This window comes from Bos mutus, chromosome 4 (assembly GCF_027580195.1).
Source record: "Bos mutus isolate GX-2022 chromosome 4, NWIPB_WYAK_1.1, whole genome shotgun sequence".
Classification (NCBI taxonomy): Eukaryota; Metazoa; Chordata; class Mammalia; order Artiodactyla; family Bovidae; genus Bos; species Bos mutus.
The window spans coordinates 15,659,579-15,677,788 of record NC_091620.1 but is presented as its reverse complement, the minus strand read 5'-3'; the positions used below and the strand labels follow the sequence as shown (position 1 = coordinate 15,677,788).

Genomic DNA, 18,210 nt, shown 5'->3' with positions numbered 1-18,210 from the left:
GACACTTTTTGAAATGCTGGTAATTCTCTCATTTGCAAAGTGGGACTAGGCCATAAACACTTAATAAATAGTAGCTGTTTCTCAGCTTATAGATCCAATATTTCCTAGCAGATACATTTCTGATGAGCACTAGTGATAATTCATCTAAACGAATGATAGTTTAGTTAACCAAGTCACCCTCTTGTTCCTTAATTGCAAGGTAAACATGGCGGGAGGGATGGGGGGAGAAGCATGGATTGGGAGTTTGGGATTAGGAGACGCAAGTCAACACAGACAGAATGGATAAATAAGCAAGGTCCTCCTGTATATCACAAGGAACTACATTCAATATCCTATGATAAAACCTAATGGAGAAGAATTTTTTTAAAAATGTGTAAATATATATATGTATTTATATATATTACTGAATCAGTTTGCTGTATAGCAGCAATACAACATTGTAAATCAACTATACTTTAATACAAGTAATAATAATTTTCAACTGTCTAAAAAGAACAATTGATACAAGTGATATATTGATACTTAATTTTGAAATGCGACCCCAGTATAATACAGGTTAGAAGATCATAACCAATAGCATTCCTATTCTTTACTTCCACCCCCCTAAAAGGTATTGAATTTCCTTTTACCAAAAAAGAAATCAATTTTGTGGTCAAGATTATTATGAAATAAGTGAATTATCTGAACTATGTTGAAGCTGCCTGGAACTATCCAAATAGCTCTGATTCGGTCAGTTCAATTTATAGCAATAAAAAAAATCAGCCAAACCAATGTAATGACATCATCCACTGAAGAAACTGCTTGAATCTCTATATAAAGCATAGTTCTTTCTACCTTTTATGCTCTGCTATGTACATCTCTGAATAAACATGATTAAGATGACACAGCTATTTAACTCTCAAAATCCAAAAAGCATTCACTTGTAACTTCATTCCATTTCTTGCTGCTGCTGCTAAGTCGCTTCAGTCATGTCCAACTCTGTGTGACCCCATCATAGATGGCAGCCCACCAGGCTCCCCCAACCCCAGGATTCTCTAGGCAAGAATACTAGAGTGGGTTGCCATTTCCTTCCCCAATGCATGAAAATGAAAAATGAAAGTGAAGTCGCTCAGTCATGCTTGACTCTTAGCAACCCCATGGACTGCAGCCTACCAGGCTCCTCCATCCATAGGATTTTCCAGGCAAGAGTAGTGGAGTGGGGTGCCATCGCCTTCTCTGAGTTTTGTTTCTTAGCACAGGCCTATGTGGTAGGGAGGGAGGAGGAGGCATGGCATGTCATATGGATTGGAAATATTTGACACAGATTACTGCATATATTCACAGGGTTATGTGGAATTATGCGGTCAACGGAAGTGTTATTAAAAATGTAAAGCCAGGCCTTTCTTCTTTCCTTAATCAGTAGTCATAGAACCATTTGAAAAGGAAGTTGAGAAGTAGAATAAAGCTTCGTTTAACTTGTTTCCTCTCTTTTAGAGAAAATCAGCCTTCACACTATACATTAAAAGTCAATGTTTTGCAAGTCTGAATGGAGTGTGTGAAAACAATATGAATATGTAGACTATTAGCAAGGCCTATTCTATAATATTTCTATCATTTTTAACTGTCTAGTGGCAAAGGTGAAATGCAAGGAACAGTCATACAAATATCATTCAACCTAAATGTTATAAAGGATCCAGTCAATCTTATTTTGATCTCAAACTTAAATTCACATTTAAAAAAATGTAAAAACAGTCAAGATAGAATACAAACTTATTCTAGCTGAATAGACTATGCAACTAAAGACAAAGTAATGATGATCTGACCATTAATCAAGATAAAACAGTTTGTATTTTAGAAAATTAGGAGAAATTTTGCATGATTCTTCACAAATAGCACAGATAAAAGATATGAGAATTCAACGCGTGATTTTCCCTTGCAATACTGATGTCAATAAGGTGATAGAGTGGTGTTTCCCATTGGTACTGCATACATAGGGGATTGATCTCTATAAGTTCAGGATAATACCATGACTAATACCTTCATCAATATTAAGTCTAAGCAAATTTAAGCATACAGAATATACTTTCTGCACATAGCAGGCACTAAAATATAGAAGAAAAATTAAACTGATTCTAAAAATGTATCTATTTTCTTATCTCAAAGTGACTAACAATATAATGAATCAATTACAGTTGCTGACAAACACTATCTGTACTTGCAGAACTCAGCCGGGGATGGAGGGTAAGCAATTTAGCCCCTCACCCCCAGGAGACATCTCCTAATGTCTGGTGTCAATTTTTGTGGTCAAAACTGGAGGAGGCAAGATGTGCAGCTAGCATCGAATACATACAATATAGGGATGCTGCTTGATATTCCATTTACAATGAGCAGGACAGCCTCTTTCCTGCCACGTCCAACAGTGAATTATCCAGCCAAAAACATCAACGGTGTCAAGGAGGAGAGACTTTGATCTATACTGATATTCTCTGCTGCCAGAGTATAAAATGTGATTTGCTTTAAAACATTCATTATTTTATTTTAGAAATATTAAAGAAAAGTAAGTAAAAAGAAAATAGAGAATAAGTGCCACAAACTAGAAAAACTGAAGGCAATGAGGTGATCTCGAGTGACATTGGAAGATCATGTGGGAGATGGAGGAGATTCTACCATCACGCTGAAAAGTTTGGGGCCAAGACCAGAATGAGTCCACACTGTTCTGTGATGAAGGGGGAAACACAACGTGTTCTCCAGTCATCTTATGACCTTGAATTGAGTACCTCCTCAGTAGCATGGTTTTAAATGAATTTGTGTCTCATTTCACCATAAACATGGTTGATGAAAGCTCAGCTGGAGAAAGCCCCTTTCTGCTGCAGCCCTCAGACCTGCTTCTGGACCTCTCCCTGGGTTGTGTGGTAATAATCACTGCACCTGCTCTTTGCATGCTGACTCTAGCATTAGTAAATATGCATTATTTTGGGTCAACTAAAACCATCCCCTGTAATAGATGGACATAACGTATCTGAATTTGGAGTAGAGGTTAATCAGAGGGGCCACTGAACCAGGTGTACTCAAATACTTGTAACACTGAGTAAATTCAGTCACACTTTCACCTTCTCCTGCACAACACAGGAAAGCCTTATAAAATGATATCAGGACAGGAATGATCTTTTGAATTTAAACACAATGCCATAGGAAAGAGGATTCCCCTCCCAAGCACTGGAACATTTTCATTCCAAAATAATTGTAAGAAGGTACTTGTCCAATCTCTAGATTTATTTCGTATGGTACGCAAATGCAGTTGCTAGAGAGTTTAAAATAGCACAAACTAAATATATGCAACCTGATAAACAGTTGCTTAACTACAGGGAAGGAAGAACACTGCTTGAGGTTTTGCATGCTGTTGATTTGACCAAGTCTGGTAATTAATACAATCCACGTGGTGGTATTTGGATTAGATGGTTAAATCACATTTATACAAATAAAGGTTTTATCCAGAGCCTAATTTTACCATAACTTTAAGAAACAAGTAATCGAGAGATTTTAATGTAAGACCTAAAATTAAGGCCCGATAGTATGTACATTAACACCTAAGAAAAATGAGAAGGGTGTCAGGTAATTCAGATAACCTGCCACCTACTTCGCCTCACACCCTGCTCCCATGTGTAAGGTCCCCCAGCCCAGACTGTTCCCTTAGCTCAGGGATGAGGCATCAAAGTGAAAGTGTTAGCCACTCATTCTTGTCTGACTCTGCAACCCCGTGGACTGTAGCCCACCAGGCTCCTCCGTCTATGTGATTTTCCAAGCAAAAATACTGGAGTGGGTTGCCACACCCTTCTCCAGGGGATCGTCCTGACCCGGGGGTGAGGCATATGTCCTACCTATTTCTGAGCATTCAGGTTATGAAACTTTCATTCAGCACCTCAATAATTACCTAGCTTAAGAATTATTTTTCAGGGAGCCATGAATATAAACCAGAGAAACTAAAGCAACCTAAAAAGAGATATGCTATTAAAAACATTCCACAGATGAAGACTTTCCTCCTAGAAAAGATAATTATTTGGCGGAGCTTCCAGGTACCATAATTGGAATGTTTAAAGAAATTGGCGCAGGTCAGCTGCCATCTTTCTTCCTTAAGAACATTTCCCCAGGAACTGGAAATGAAGTGAATCATAGAACAGCTTCTTTACCTTCTCCCAAAACAATCACGAAGGCTGAAAGATCAACACGACATTGTTTGGAGCATAAGAAAATATCGGGTTGGCCAAAAAGCTCATTTCAACTTTTCTGTTACCTCCTTTGGACAAACTTGAATGAACCTTTTGGCCAATCCAATACTACATATGTTTTCCATCCATAATAGGAGTATAAAAAGGAAAACTGTGATAATTCTCTTCAAGTCTAGGTATAAATGATTGGACACTAGTTTAATAAGAATAAATAATCAAAGGTTTTAAAATGACTGATTTCTAATTTTTAAATGATATGTTCAAGTAATTGGGATTGTTAGAATTATAAAAGTCAGCTTATTAAATGATTATTTTATTATATTATTACTTTCAATTCATGAAGGTGATAATTGCCAATTTAAATATTTGTTCTTCTCTCCCCCTAGCTAAGCTAATTTAAATAGAGATAATTCAGACTAACAACTCAGGAATAGAAAATGAATTTTTAAAAAACTCAGTTTATATTTGCAACACTTTAAATTTTACTTCTTCCCTTGTATCAGACAAGAATTGTAAGAAAAATATTGATGAACTATATAACTGTAGCTTGAATTTTAATGCTGTTTGCAATTACCTAACATATATATAAGAATTAATATTTATGTAAAAAGGAGTTAAAAGATCTCAGGAGCTGAGATTTTCTTGGAAATACACTAAGGTTGATAAACATTCTGCACCAAAAAATGCAAAGAAAGGTTGAGTTGTATTGTTTTCAAGTTGTCCTTAAATGCATAAATTTTGACAATCAGTCATTTAAATTTTCCTACTGGACATTAGGGATATGCAATATTGTTGAGATATTTTTCTTGGTAAATATCTCCTTGTATAGGTTTTTACAGTGAAAACCATTAAGAATGTTTATAGTCACTGAAATCTACAAATAATATTTTATGTAGGTCACCACTGTGATTATAAAAAGTCCTAGTGAGTAGAGAAAAAGAAAAGAATAATTAATAAGAGGGGTGAGGTATCAAATGTCAAAGAGGAAGCATTGCTCCAGAATGCTTTGCAGGATTCCTACCTCTGCAATGAACCCCTTATGCAAATCACATAAATCTGTTAGTTTTGGCTTCCTCATTAGTAAAATAAGGGATTGGGCTGGAGGTCTCTTGGGAAGTTTTTCAAGTTCTGGTAGAGCACACATACATATCTTTGTTTTAATCGAAATGCCTTATTTGTAAATCACATTGAAGCATGGTTATTTTCATCATTTTATTATCTTCAGCAAGTTATAAAATATTATGCTTTGCTTTAATATGCTTATTTTTTCTTGGAAAATTATCTTATGAAAAGAACTTTGGACTAACATTTTCAATAAAAATATATCATTTCTTATTCCACAATAATAGAAGTATATGATTATTCCTAATTTGGGGCTGCAAACATGGGGCTTATATGTTATTTGGTACTAATAATTTTAGTTTTCTTTAAATCAACACTGTTGATTTTATATGTGAACTCTTAAATTCTCAAGGGTAAGTTTAAAGTTAGATTTTGAAGTAAGCAATACAAGGAATATCTGTTTCTAAACCAGTGACTTACTAAATATTTTTCCAAAATATGAACTAACTGTCATTTGTGACTGCCTTGTACTTAAAGTAGAATGCTACACTTGCTATGTCTTCTCATTGAACAGATTCAACAGTATCTTGCAAGTAAATAAATTACACTCGAAAAAATTAATTAAATGCTGAAAGCTAGTATCTCCATAGACATGAAAAATGAGAATGCATTTCTTTGTTTTTCATATGGTAAATTTCCTTCCAATGCAAATGTCAGCCTCAAATGTCAATCTACGAATGAAACTAAGTACCTGACTTTTTACTACATAAAATGATGCTTGTTATGTTTTATATCTATACTTTTAGATTGTTAAAAAAGTAAAGACCATGACACAAATGATCCAGTACATTTTCACTAACTCAACAAATATCAGACTGCTGCAAGAATGATCAGTAGTGATGTTATCACCAGTGAGGTGATCCGCAACAGTTACTGAGTTGCTAAGTTGTGTCCAACTCTTTGCAACCCCATAGACTGCAGCATGCCAGGCTCCTCAATTCTCTACTATCTCTCAGAGTTTGCTCAAATTCATTTCCAGACCCATAATTAGATATACACAGTCTATTTCAAAGTATCCCAATTCCAGTTTGAAATACAACCTACTTTTTAAAGAATGGAATAACACTATTTATGCTTGAATCAAAGTTTCATTTCTCTTAATAACAAGACTATTTCCGGTTATACACAGCAAATGCATTTATTTTTATCTAATTGCACACAAGCTAAAGATCACAGCATGTCCTTGCATATATAATATATTTGCATGACAATTTTAATTATCTCTTTACTATGTGTAACTTGACTTTGATAGCTATTAAATCTATTTTTTAAAGAGATTTTTTTGATGTAGAACATTTTAAAAGTTTGTATTTAATTTGTTACAGTACTTCTTCTGTTTAATCTTTTAGTCTCATGGGTGGAACCTGCACCCCTGCATTGGAAGGCCAAGTCTTAACCACTGGGCAGTCAGTGCAGTCCCTGTTAAATCTATGTTTATATTTCTGGAGAAGGAAATAGCAAACCACTCCAGTATCCTTGCCTGGAAAATTCCATGGACAGAGGACCCGGGTAGGCTGCAGTCCATGGGGTTGCAAAGAGTTGGGCACCACTGAGAGACTAAAACTTTATTAATTTACTTTCATTTACACATTACTTGATATAAAATTCAAGTAAATTAATAAGTGCGATATTCTTCCTTCTGATACTAAACTATTCATATTTCTAATCCATGAAGCATCCTCATGAAATTGTACTTTAAGATAACTTTAAATAGAAATAAAACAAAGTCTAGAAATGTTTAACTGGAGAAAGAAATACTGAAATACTGAGTTTTTAAGACTCTTTTGATACATCTATTAAGATATTCAATTTAGCAATTATTTCAACATTCTGTGGGCCCCTTATATAACAGAATCATACTCTGTTCAACCAATGAAAGAATCTATACACCATCAAACAGTAATCAATTTTCACTGAGGGAATAAATTAGGTCTGTATCATTTAGATCAGACATTAGTTCAGTTCAGCAAACATAAATTGTATGCTGGGAATGTGCTAATTAGTGGAATGCAAATGACAGCTAAGATGACTCTCTGCCTTCTCCCTCCAATATCTTACAGTCTGCTATATTTTGGAATGTTTCGACAAATATCAAATATTTGATAAATAAATACCAGAAATATTTATTAGGTTGGTGCAAAAGTAAGTGCAGTTTTGCATTGCTGAACTTTGCCAGTTGATAAAGGAATACATTCTTAAATAAACATATTTATGTTGTACAGCATTTTAATGCTCATTTCTTTCCTTTTTTTTTTTTTTTTTCTAATGACATTACTTGTGGTGTATTTTACATTTATTTAGACTAGGGAAATTATGTTAGAAAAAAAAGAAAATTTGAGTGATTTTTTTATTTGAGTTCAAAAATGGGTCGTAAAGTAACAGAGATAACTCGCAACATCAACAATTAATTTGGCCCAGGAACTGTTAATGAACATATAGTTCAATGGTGATTCAAGAAGTGTTACAAAGGAGACAAGAGCCTTGAAGATGAGCAGCACAGTGGCAAGTCATTGAAAGCCAACAACAAGGAAATGAGAGGCTCATTGAAGCTGATCCTCTTATAACTACACAAGAATTTACCAAATAACTCAACATCACCCATTCTGTGGTGGTTTGGCATTTGAAGCAAATTGAAAAGGTGAAAAACCTCAATAAATGGGTACCTCTTGAGCTCACCAAAAATTAAAAAAAAAATTGTCCTTTTGAAATGTCTTCTTTTATGTTTATTCAACAACAATGAACCATTTCTTGACTGGATTGTGACATGTGACGAAAAGTGGATTTTATACAATGACTGGCAACAACCAGCTCAGTGGCTGGACTGAGAAGAAGCTACAGAGCAATTCCCAACACCAAACTTGCACTAAAAAAAGGTCACAGTCACTGTTTGGTGGTTTGTTGCCTGTCTGATCCACCACAGCTTCCTGAATCCCGGTGAAACCATTGTATCTGAGAAGTATGCTCAGCAAATTGATGAGATGCACCAAAAACTGCAATGCCTGCAGACAGCATTTCTTCAGTAGAAAGGACCCACGTCTTCTCCACAACAATGCCTGACTGCATATCGCACGAGCAATGCTTCAAAAGTTGAACGAACTGGGCTACAGAGTTTTGCCTCATCCACCATATTCACCTGCCCTCTGTCAACTGACTGCCACTTCTTCAAGCTGTCTTGACAACTTTTTGCAGGGAAAATCCTTCCACAACCAGCAGGTGGCAGAAAATGTTTTCCAAGAGTTTGTCAAACCCCAAAGCACAGATTTTGTACACTAAAAGAACAAACAAACTTATTTCTTATTGGCAAAAATGTGTTGATTGTAATGGTTCATATTTTGTTTATAAAGATACGTTTGAGCCTAGTTATAATGATCTGATGCGAAGAGCCATCTCACTGGAAAAGACCCTGATTCTGGGAAAGATTGAGGACAGGAGGAGAATGGGACAACAGAAGCTGAGGTGGTTGGATGGCATCACCTACTCAATGGACATGAGTTTGAGCAAACTCCCGCAGATCGTGAAGGACCGAGAAGGCTGCCATGCTGCAGTCCGTGGTGTTGCAAAGAGATGGACATGACTGAGCGACTGAATGACAATACAATGATTTAAACTTCATGCTCTGAAGTCACAAGTACATTTGCAACAACCTAATACATAGTATAATTGACTATGTAAAAATAAATTATGTGGCTCATAGAAATTCAGAAAAACCTTCTTCTTGGAAATCACATCTCAACTGAATCTTGGAGGATAAGACAAATTGATCAGGAGAATGATGGAGAGGGAGGATACTTTGAGTGAGTGCAAGTTACAGAAGCAGGTCAGATACTCAGAAAAAAGGACAGTTTGTATAGCGGAGCACAGAGTACAACATGCAAATGACACGATGTAGCAGCAGAGGTAATAGGACAGGCACTGTATTTCAAGCGAACAACTCAGACTTTCTAGGTAGGCTCGTAAAGTGCTTTAAGCAGAGGTGTGATAGGATCTGATTTGCATTTTAGATTTTAAATTAGTAGAATGCTTTACAAATACAATTCAACAAATGCTAATGAGATAGATGAATCTGTGTGATGATACATTGATTCCCAAAATTTAAACTTCATGAATGTATGTGTATGTATGTATGTGTGCATCAGATGAACACAAAACACAACAATATAAGTATTATGCAAAATGAAACATCTAATGTAAACAGGAAAACATGGGTTGACATTCAGAAGTATTTCTTATTTCTCTGCCCAACTACACTGATCTTCATGGAAATTCTTACTTATCTCAATGAATAAATACTGCACTGGGTTGAATTACATTTCTCCCAAACACATAACCACCAAGAAAGTCAAAATGTGTCCTTACTTGGAAATAGGGTCTTTGCAGAGGTAATCAGTTCCTTCAAGATGAAGTCATACTGGGTAAGGGTGACTCCAATGACTGATGTCCTTGTAAGACAGCCAAGTGAAGACACAGAGATAGAAATACAGAGGGAAGATGGTCATGTGAAGGTACAGAGACAGACACACAGAGGCAAGAGAGCCATGTAAAGATACTGAGACATAAATACATAGAGATAAGATACCCATGTGAAGATACAGAGACAGGCACACAGAGGGAAGACAACCATGTAAAGACAGAGGCAGGCATTGGAATGATGCAGCAAGAGGTCACAGAACACCAAGAACTGCTGACAACCACCAGACGCTAGAAAGACTGATGCTTAAGCTGAAGCTCCAATACTTTGGCCACCTGATGTGAAGAACCAACTCATCAGAAAAGACTCTGATGCTGGAAAAGATTGGAGGTGGAAGAAGAAAGGGACAACAGAGGATGAGATGGTTGGATGGCATCACTGACTCAATGGAAATAAGTTTGAGTAAGCTCCAGGAGCTGGTGATGGACAGGGAAGCCTGGCGTGCGGCAGTCCATGGGGTCACAAAGAGTTGGACACGACTGAGCTACTAAACACCACCACCACCAATAGATGCTAGAGGAGAGGTATGGGTCAGTTACTCCAAGTCTCCAGACAGAAACAACTATGCTAACACCTTAATTCCAGACTTATGTCTCCAGAACCATGAGAGAATAAATTTCTGTTGTCCTAAGCTCACAGTTCATAGTATTATTTTACAACAGCCCTTGGAACCTAATATACACACGCATGGCAGCATCTCCTGTCTAGGCTGCAAGGGCGCTAGGGGAGTAGACTGTGGTCCCAAGAAGAGGATATTCCCACTAGCACAGCATGAAGAGGACAAAACACTGTCCTGCTACTACTTGTATGTACCATCTCCTCATATGCCTTCCTCCCCATCTGGCACTTATTTTCCACCTGGATTTGCATTGGGAAATATTTACAGGCTTTACTAGTTATTCATCCACACTGAATGCATACATAAAAATCACCTTGATTTCTGTGTACCCTGATTTGCGAAGGTGCTGCCTTACATTTATGGAGACTCCGGTTAAAAGCTAATTCAGTATATGCTATAAAAAAACACTCACTACTTTAATCAATAAACCATGCAGGGCTTTTGTAAGATGAATGTTTGAGTGTTTCAGCGATAACTGATTTTTGAAAGTTATTAGAATAAGACCTCTCCCTTCTGCTTCATGCAGTCCCTTTGGTACAGAGTAAGAAGATTACCATCAGTGTTTGGGGAGCAAGCTTACTGAGTCAGAAGACATGAGGAATATCATTAAGTTTTTAAAATAACAGCATGCCCTTGTTTCAACTAAATTTGAGGAAAACCAAATGTAGAGGGAGCAGAATGATTTAAAATGAGTCAAAATTCATTGAAGTTGGAATACATATTATCATCAAGACAAGTCAGGAAACAAAAACAGCAGAGGTCCTAGAGGCTTAAAAGCAGTGGCCTGAAACTAAACTTCCTCCACCTGGAACAGAGTGAACTTCTTTCAGCCTTAAAAAGTACCTAATCTTTCAGATGACAGAGTGATTGTGGGAAGACTGCAGAGAAGAAAGTTGACAAATACAACAGGAATTACAGTAGGTATACACTCCCACAGAAGCAGCAATCTAGTGATATTTTTTTCTTCTCTAGTTCTTCTGGAAAACTTTGAAGGAAAAGAAGAACAACCCCATTTCCTAACCTGCAGGTATAAGACAGATCTCAGACAACTCCCCTAAGGGGTTTCTTAGACGATGAGAAAAATCATTTTTCCATGTGAGTGATGCAAGCCTAGATTCTCCTTGCTGGACCCTGGCAGAACTACTATTTTTAAAGGGGTAAAATATGACTGTTTCTGACTGAAATTTCCCCTCTCAAAGATCCATAATTCCCTTATCACTGAAACCTTAAACAAAGCCCTTGAGACAAATCAATAGTCCAATAAATGAAAAAAAAATAAAATAGAAAGCCATCTAAGGGTCCACTCTAGTCTGAATTCCAATACAAGTAAATTTATCACACAGTAACCTTGGAAACGCTTCCCATAATAAATATGTTTAACACATCATTTTCTTATTACAGACATGTATTTTTTCTTGGAAAAAAAAAATATAAGTATATTTTACATTCTTCATACATAGATGTATGAGAAATAATGGGGTCTGGATATCAGTTAGAAAAATCACCTGGTTAGAAAAATAACTTGGAGAAGGAAATGGCAGCCCACTCCAGTTTTCTTTTCTGGAAATCCCATGAACAGAGGAGCCTGGAGGGCTACAGTCCATCATGGGGTTGCAAGAGAGTAGGACACAACTGAGTAACTATAAAGCAACAGCAACAGAGGAAAGACTAGTCATCAAAGTTTTGATAGTAGAGACAGTTCCCATGATGATTAAAGTATCATTTTCCAAACTAGGAAAAAAATTAGAGATTTCCATTAGAAATAAGTGTTACAGGCTGCTTAAATTATAAAAGGACACAGGAGGGAAATAAGAAGTAGTTGCTTTGGTTCTTATGATCTGTACCATCCAATATGGTAGCCAATGGTCACGCTAGTTAATCTCAAATTCAAATCAATGGAAATTAAATAAAGCTTAGTTCTCAATTGTCTTAACTACATTTCAAGTGCTCAATAACCACGAGTGGCTGTGTTTGGAGAAGATCTAGAACATTTACAACTTGGTATGAAGTTTTATCTTACTTTATGTGGTCAATTTATCATTTGCTCCACTGGCATCTATTGGCATAAATATTAATCCAGTTTCCCAACGTGTAGGATTTTTTCCTCTAGAGAGGTGTATATACTAGGAAAGCTAAGCTTCCTATTTAGCTTCAAGTATGTTTCCTTCTCATCTCGTGATTGCTGAGTACCAGGCTTGATGGAAAACCTCATGATAGCACTCGCTCACCTTTTTACAAAGCTACTTGACACGATTACAGAACACACTGTCATATTTTAAATCGCATCTGAGTCAATGGACTATACAACCTTTGGCACACTGCTTTTGCCATTTACTGTGGATTCGAAAGTACCTTCATTGACGGTGTTGGTTTTAAAATGGCTATGTCCAAAGAAAGCCATCTCAAAAGTAAGATGCATGTCTATATAGCATCATGAGGAAGGAAAAAAAAAAAAAAAAGGCAGGGTTGGTTTTAAAAATTATTAGACAAACAAAAGACAATTCAACAGAAGTACGGGCATGGTTCTCAACAATTCCTTCAAAATAGAGGGTGTACAAATGACCAGTAAGGATAACCTCTTTAAAAACTTGAAAAATGTTCATTAAAACTAACCTTCATATAACGAACATGCACCACCACAGCTAAAACTTTCAAACATTCATTTCTAAATGGCGGACTTGTGGCACAATGAGGACTCTAGTACTTTGGTTTTGAGAGTCTAAATTGATCCAGCCACTTTAGGAAAATTCTGTGTATCCTAATTTGGTATTAACCCTTCCTAGCTCTATACCATGAAAAATGTCTATAGCAATTCTACTGAAATAGCCAACAACTGGAAACAACTCAATGTTTATCAACATGAAATGAATACATAATTGTAGAATAAGCATACAACAAAATAATATTACTCAGGAAATTAAATAAATACTTCAGATAACAAAATGGGTAATTTTTCACAAATATTATTTTGAACTAAAGAACTCAGAGGGGAAATAATGTGTAATTTATCATTTCATTTGTATGAAAATTTAAAATTAAAAAGACACACAAAAAAACCCTTAATCTATGGGGATAAAAATCAGGTGAATTTAAGTAGTAGTAACTCAGAGAAGGCTTGATGGCTGCTTCTGGGGTGTCAATATAATTCACTTATTGAGCTGGTGAATATCCCATGGAGTTTTTGTTAGAATTTAGGAATAGGAAAATAGTAGTGGGAGTGAGCTCTGGTTGTACCACCAGGATGTCTGGTTTCCCTTTCAGCTCAAGCACTCAGGCTGTGTATCTTTGGGCAAAATTTAACCCTCATAATTTGTAGCCCAACAGATACTTAGTCAGATGAGTCACTCAGTTGTGTCCGACTCTTGCGACCCCATGGACTGCAGCATGCCAGGCCTCCCCATCCATCACCAATTCCCAAAGTTTACTCAAATTCATGTCCATTGAGTCAGTGATCCTATCCAACCATCTCATCTTCAGTCATCCCCTTCTATTCCTGCCTTCGCTCTTTCCCAGCATCAGGGTCTTTTCAAATGAGTCAGCTCTTCCCATCAGGTGGGCAAAGTATTGGAGTTTCAGCCTCAACATCAGTCCTTCCAATGAACACCCAGAACTGGTCTTCTTTAGGATGGACTAGTTGGATCTCCTTGCAGTTCAAGGGACTCTCAAGAGTCTTCTCCAACACCACAGTTCAAAAGCATCATTTCTTCGGTGCTCAGTTTTCCTTATAGTCCAACTCTCACATCCATACATGACCACAGGAAGAACCATAGCCTTGACTAGATGGACCTTTGTTGGCAAAGTAATGTCTCTGCTTTTAAATATGCTGTCTAGGTTGGTCATAACTTTCCTTCCAAGGAGTAAGCATCTTTTAATTTCATGGCTGCAGTCACCATCAGCAGTGATTTTGGAGCCCAGAAAAATAAAGTCTGTCACTGCTTCCCCATCTGTTTCCCATGAAGTGATGGGACCAGATGCCACGATCTTAGTTTTCTGAATGTTGAGCTTTAAGCCAACTTTTCCTCTTTCACTTTCATCAAGAGGCTCTTTAGTTCTTCCTCACTTTCTGCCATAAGGGTGGTATCATCTGCATATCTGAGGTTATTGATATTTCTCCCGGCATTCTTGATTCCAGCTTGTGCTTCTTCCAGCCCCGTTTCTCATGATGTTTCTCAATAGATACCACTACTGGAATAATTGCTCTACTTTGTCTCTCATCCCATGTTTATCTTATTCCCTGTGATACTACTAACATTGAGCATATTTCATGATCCATGAAAATTGCTCAATAAATAATTATTAATAAAATAGATTATACATAGCATGTTTCCATGGAGAATATTACTTCTTTTTCATTTGTTGAAAGCTGAACATGTTTCTTAGAAAATATGTCATGCAGACAAAAATATCCCATTTTGTTTTAGCCCTCCCATCTTGATGCTGACAGCTAGAATAAGTGTGAACCCAGAGTTCTGTTCTTCCCTAATCTTCCCAGGTAGGTCAGTGGTAAAGAATCCACCTGCAAGGCAGAAGACCCGGGTTCAATCCCTGGGTTGGGAAGAGACCCTGGAGGAAGAAATGGCCACTCCAGGATTCTTTCAGAGTCAGACAGAATTGAAGGACTAAACACACACACAAGAAATATGATTTGGTCATCATTATAGTTACTAAATTCATACAGAGGTGAAATTTTTATATAGTTTTTATTATAAACTATCAAATGTTTTGTTACTTTTTATAAAGGTTTTCCAATAGGACATTTGCATTTTCTGATTGCAGTTAAGCTTTTGTTGTTATGGGTCTGTAGGCAGTGGTGGGGGAAAGTCTAGTAGGAAATTCCTTCTTGAAGCTGATCTAATTCCCAATGCTGTGTGTATCCAGCCTCGCCTTTCCCAGCCAATTAGAACAGGAAGAAAAGCTTCCTGGGAGGAGAGGACCATTTTACCAGACAATTCATATTCTAAAGCTGGTGTTTGGAGGAATTCCCTGGTGATCCACTGATTAGGACTCAGCACTTTTACTGCCAAGGACATGGGTTCAGTCCCTGGTCAGAAAACTAAGATCCTGCAAGTCACGCAGCACAGCCGGCAATAAAAATAAAGCCAGTGTCTACAAATCCTGTGTTTGCCAACTGAATGTGTAGTACCCACTAGCCTCAAAAAGCCTCAAGTAGTCTTTACAGTAATTGTGTGTTAGGAATGCCTTCACAGAAACAAATAGGCAAAGATCCATCTTTTCCAGAAGCTACCATCAACCTCGGGCCTGAAAGGAGTTCCACAGATAATGTTTAGAAGAATCTGAGGTCACAGCCAAGGAGACAGATGAGCATAAAGATGAGGACAAGAAGGCTAGGCAGACAAGGATGTTAAGAAGAAGAAATGAAGGTCTACAGTTCAGCACAGGGAACTCTACTCAGTGCTCCGTGGTAACCTAGATGGGAAGGAAATTCAAAACAAGAGGGGGTATGTGCATACCTGTGGCTCATTCACCGTGCTGTGCAGCAGAAGATAACGTAACACTGTAAAGCAACTATACTCTTATATATATATATATAAAAAATAAAAAAGGAGGACCAAGAGGAGGAGGAAAGAAATACCCCTAACAAAACTGGCTGAATCAGACAGTAGAATGACAATCCCTAAAAATTCATACATTGAAATCATTAGACATAGATGTGATGACTAAAAAAATACAAAAAGATAATAAAAAACACAACTAAAGGAGAAGAAACTCTTTAGGTAACTGAGTAAGTTTTTAAAAGGAACAAATAAAACTTGTAGACTTATAAAATATAATTGACATCAAAACTCAGGGGTTGGTTTTAAAAAGAACAAAAGGTGAAATTGAAAAGAAGCAGAAGGAAGTTCTTAAGACTATTTTCAAAATCCATTCCAAAGAGTCAGAAAGATGGATAAAAGCACAGGTTTCTACTTTTCAGGTATTTCAAAAGGCCTCATGCATTTTTATTAATAAGCTTTGCTGTGTTCGTACACTTAACAACAATCATTTCCCAAATCCTCTACTAAAGGTATTATTTGTTTATTCTTATACGCGTGTTTATGTAAAAATGTAAATATATATTTAAAACATATGACCAACTTGATATGTTTTTTATATAAAGATACATGGCAATTCACTGTCAGAGAAAGCAACTAAAATAATTCAAAATAATGAAATTACCAACTAAACGGAGATGGCAAAACCCCACCACCAATTTCCACAGTATGGTACTTACAGTAAGAACAGCCATAGACCTCAATCCTGAGCCCAATGCGGCCTTCTCCGTTCCAATCCAGAGGCACAAAGCGGACATAGCGGGCGATGACAGGATGCTGTAAATCGTGCCGGACAACACTATCAGAGTTGACGTTCCCAGGAAATGCCTGGCAAAAAAAAAAAAGAGAGAGAGATTTGAAAATTAGGGCAAATTACTTTAGAAACCACCACGTACTCTATGTGCTGAAATAAATTTAAACTGTCTTATGCAATGGAGGTATTTTATATTCTCTAAACCATAAACTAATTGAAGAAAGCTTCCATACTTTCTTTATTTGAAAAACAGGGCCAATTTTAAATGCAAGCTAGGACAAAGTTTCCACAGGTTCTTTCATATATGGAAATGCACACACATGTTAAAAGAATGAAACACTCTGACATACACTGCAGTATCCAGTAAACAATTATGAGTTCTATTATTTTACATTTAAACTATGCAGTATGCATTTTTTTTTAAACACACTCCAACCATATTTCTTGCTTTTTAAAAATCTTCTCTTCATGACTACCCATGGCATCATCAGAAATCTGAAAAAATCTTTTCAACATTGAGTTTGGCAAAAAGAGCAACTGAATACACTGTGCAGAGGTCAGGGACTTCTACATTTTATTAGCATAACTATATGTGAACATATTCATTTCATATGTCTTATTAATAGAAGATGTTGTCAAGAATTATTTGCCACAATTTTTTTTTTTATGTTGAAAGGTCATATTGTCTATTTTTTTTTTTTTTGGCAGAGAACAAAAGGATTTTCTTTGGTCATGGCCATCATTCCTCAGCAAACATTTATAAAACATTTACTGCATAATAAGCATTAACACAAGGTAATATGGGAAACCTAGGAGTAAGGAAAGCCATAGATGCTACACTCAAAAAGAGTGTGCAATCTAATAACAGGAAAATATCAATATAAAATTATAACTTAAAGTAAAGAAGATTTAAAGCAAGAGACCAAAAATATTTTAGAATATGTCAAATAAATGAGAAATACATGTGTAAGCTATTTAAAACATGCTTTGTTGTTCTTGTTTAGTTTCTAAGTTGTGTCTGAGTTGGAGACCTCATGCCCCGTAGCCCTCCAGGTTCCATTGTCCATGGGCTCTCCAAAATAAGAACACTGGAGTGAGTGGCCATTTCCTTCTCTAGTTTTAAACATGAGCTGCAGCCACTCCAGTGCTCTTGCCTGGAAAATCCCATGGACAGAGGAGCCTGGTAGGCTATAGTCCGTGGGGTCGCTAAGTCGGACACGACTGAGTGACTTCACTTTCCCTTTTCACCTTCATGCACTGGAGAAGGAAATGGCAACCCACTCCAGTGTTCTTGCCTGGAGAATCCCAAGGATGGGGGAGCCTGGTGGGCTGCCATCTATGGGGTCGCACAGAGTCAGACATTAGTGAATCGACTTAGCAGCAGCAGCAGCCTTAATTTCATATACACATTCTAGCTGTCCCTATCTTAAATAACTTGAGTTTTTGTAAAGCTATATTCCACATGAGATCCTCTTTTGTATTTTTAAAAT

General features: G+C 36.8%; 1 protein-coding gene across 1 annotated transcript in view; it reads right to left on the bottom strand.

The window, feature by feature from the left end:
- Positions 1-18,210, bottom strand: part of CNTNAP2 (contactin associated protein 2) — a 2,330,533-nt gene that overhangs the window by 1,368,766 nt on the left and 943,557 nt on the right. The window contains exon 4 of the mRNA XM_070369076.1: positions 16,647-16,794. Coding sequence (XP_070225177.1) covers positions 16,647-16,794 — 148 coding nt within the window. The remainder of the gene's footprint in view (positions 1-16,646; positions 16,795-18,210) is intronic.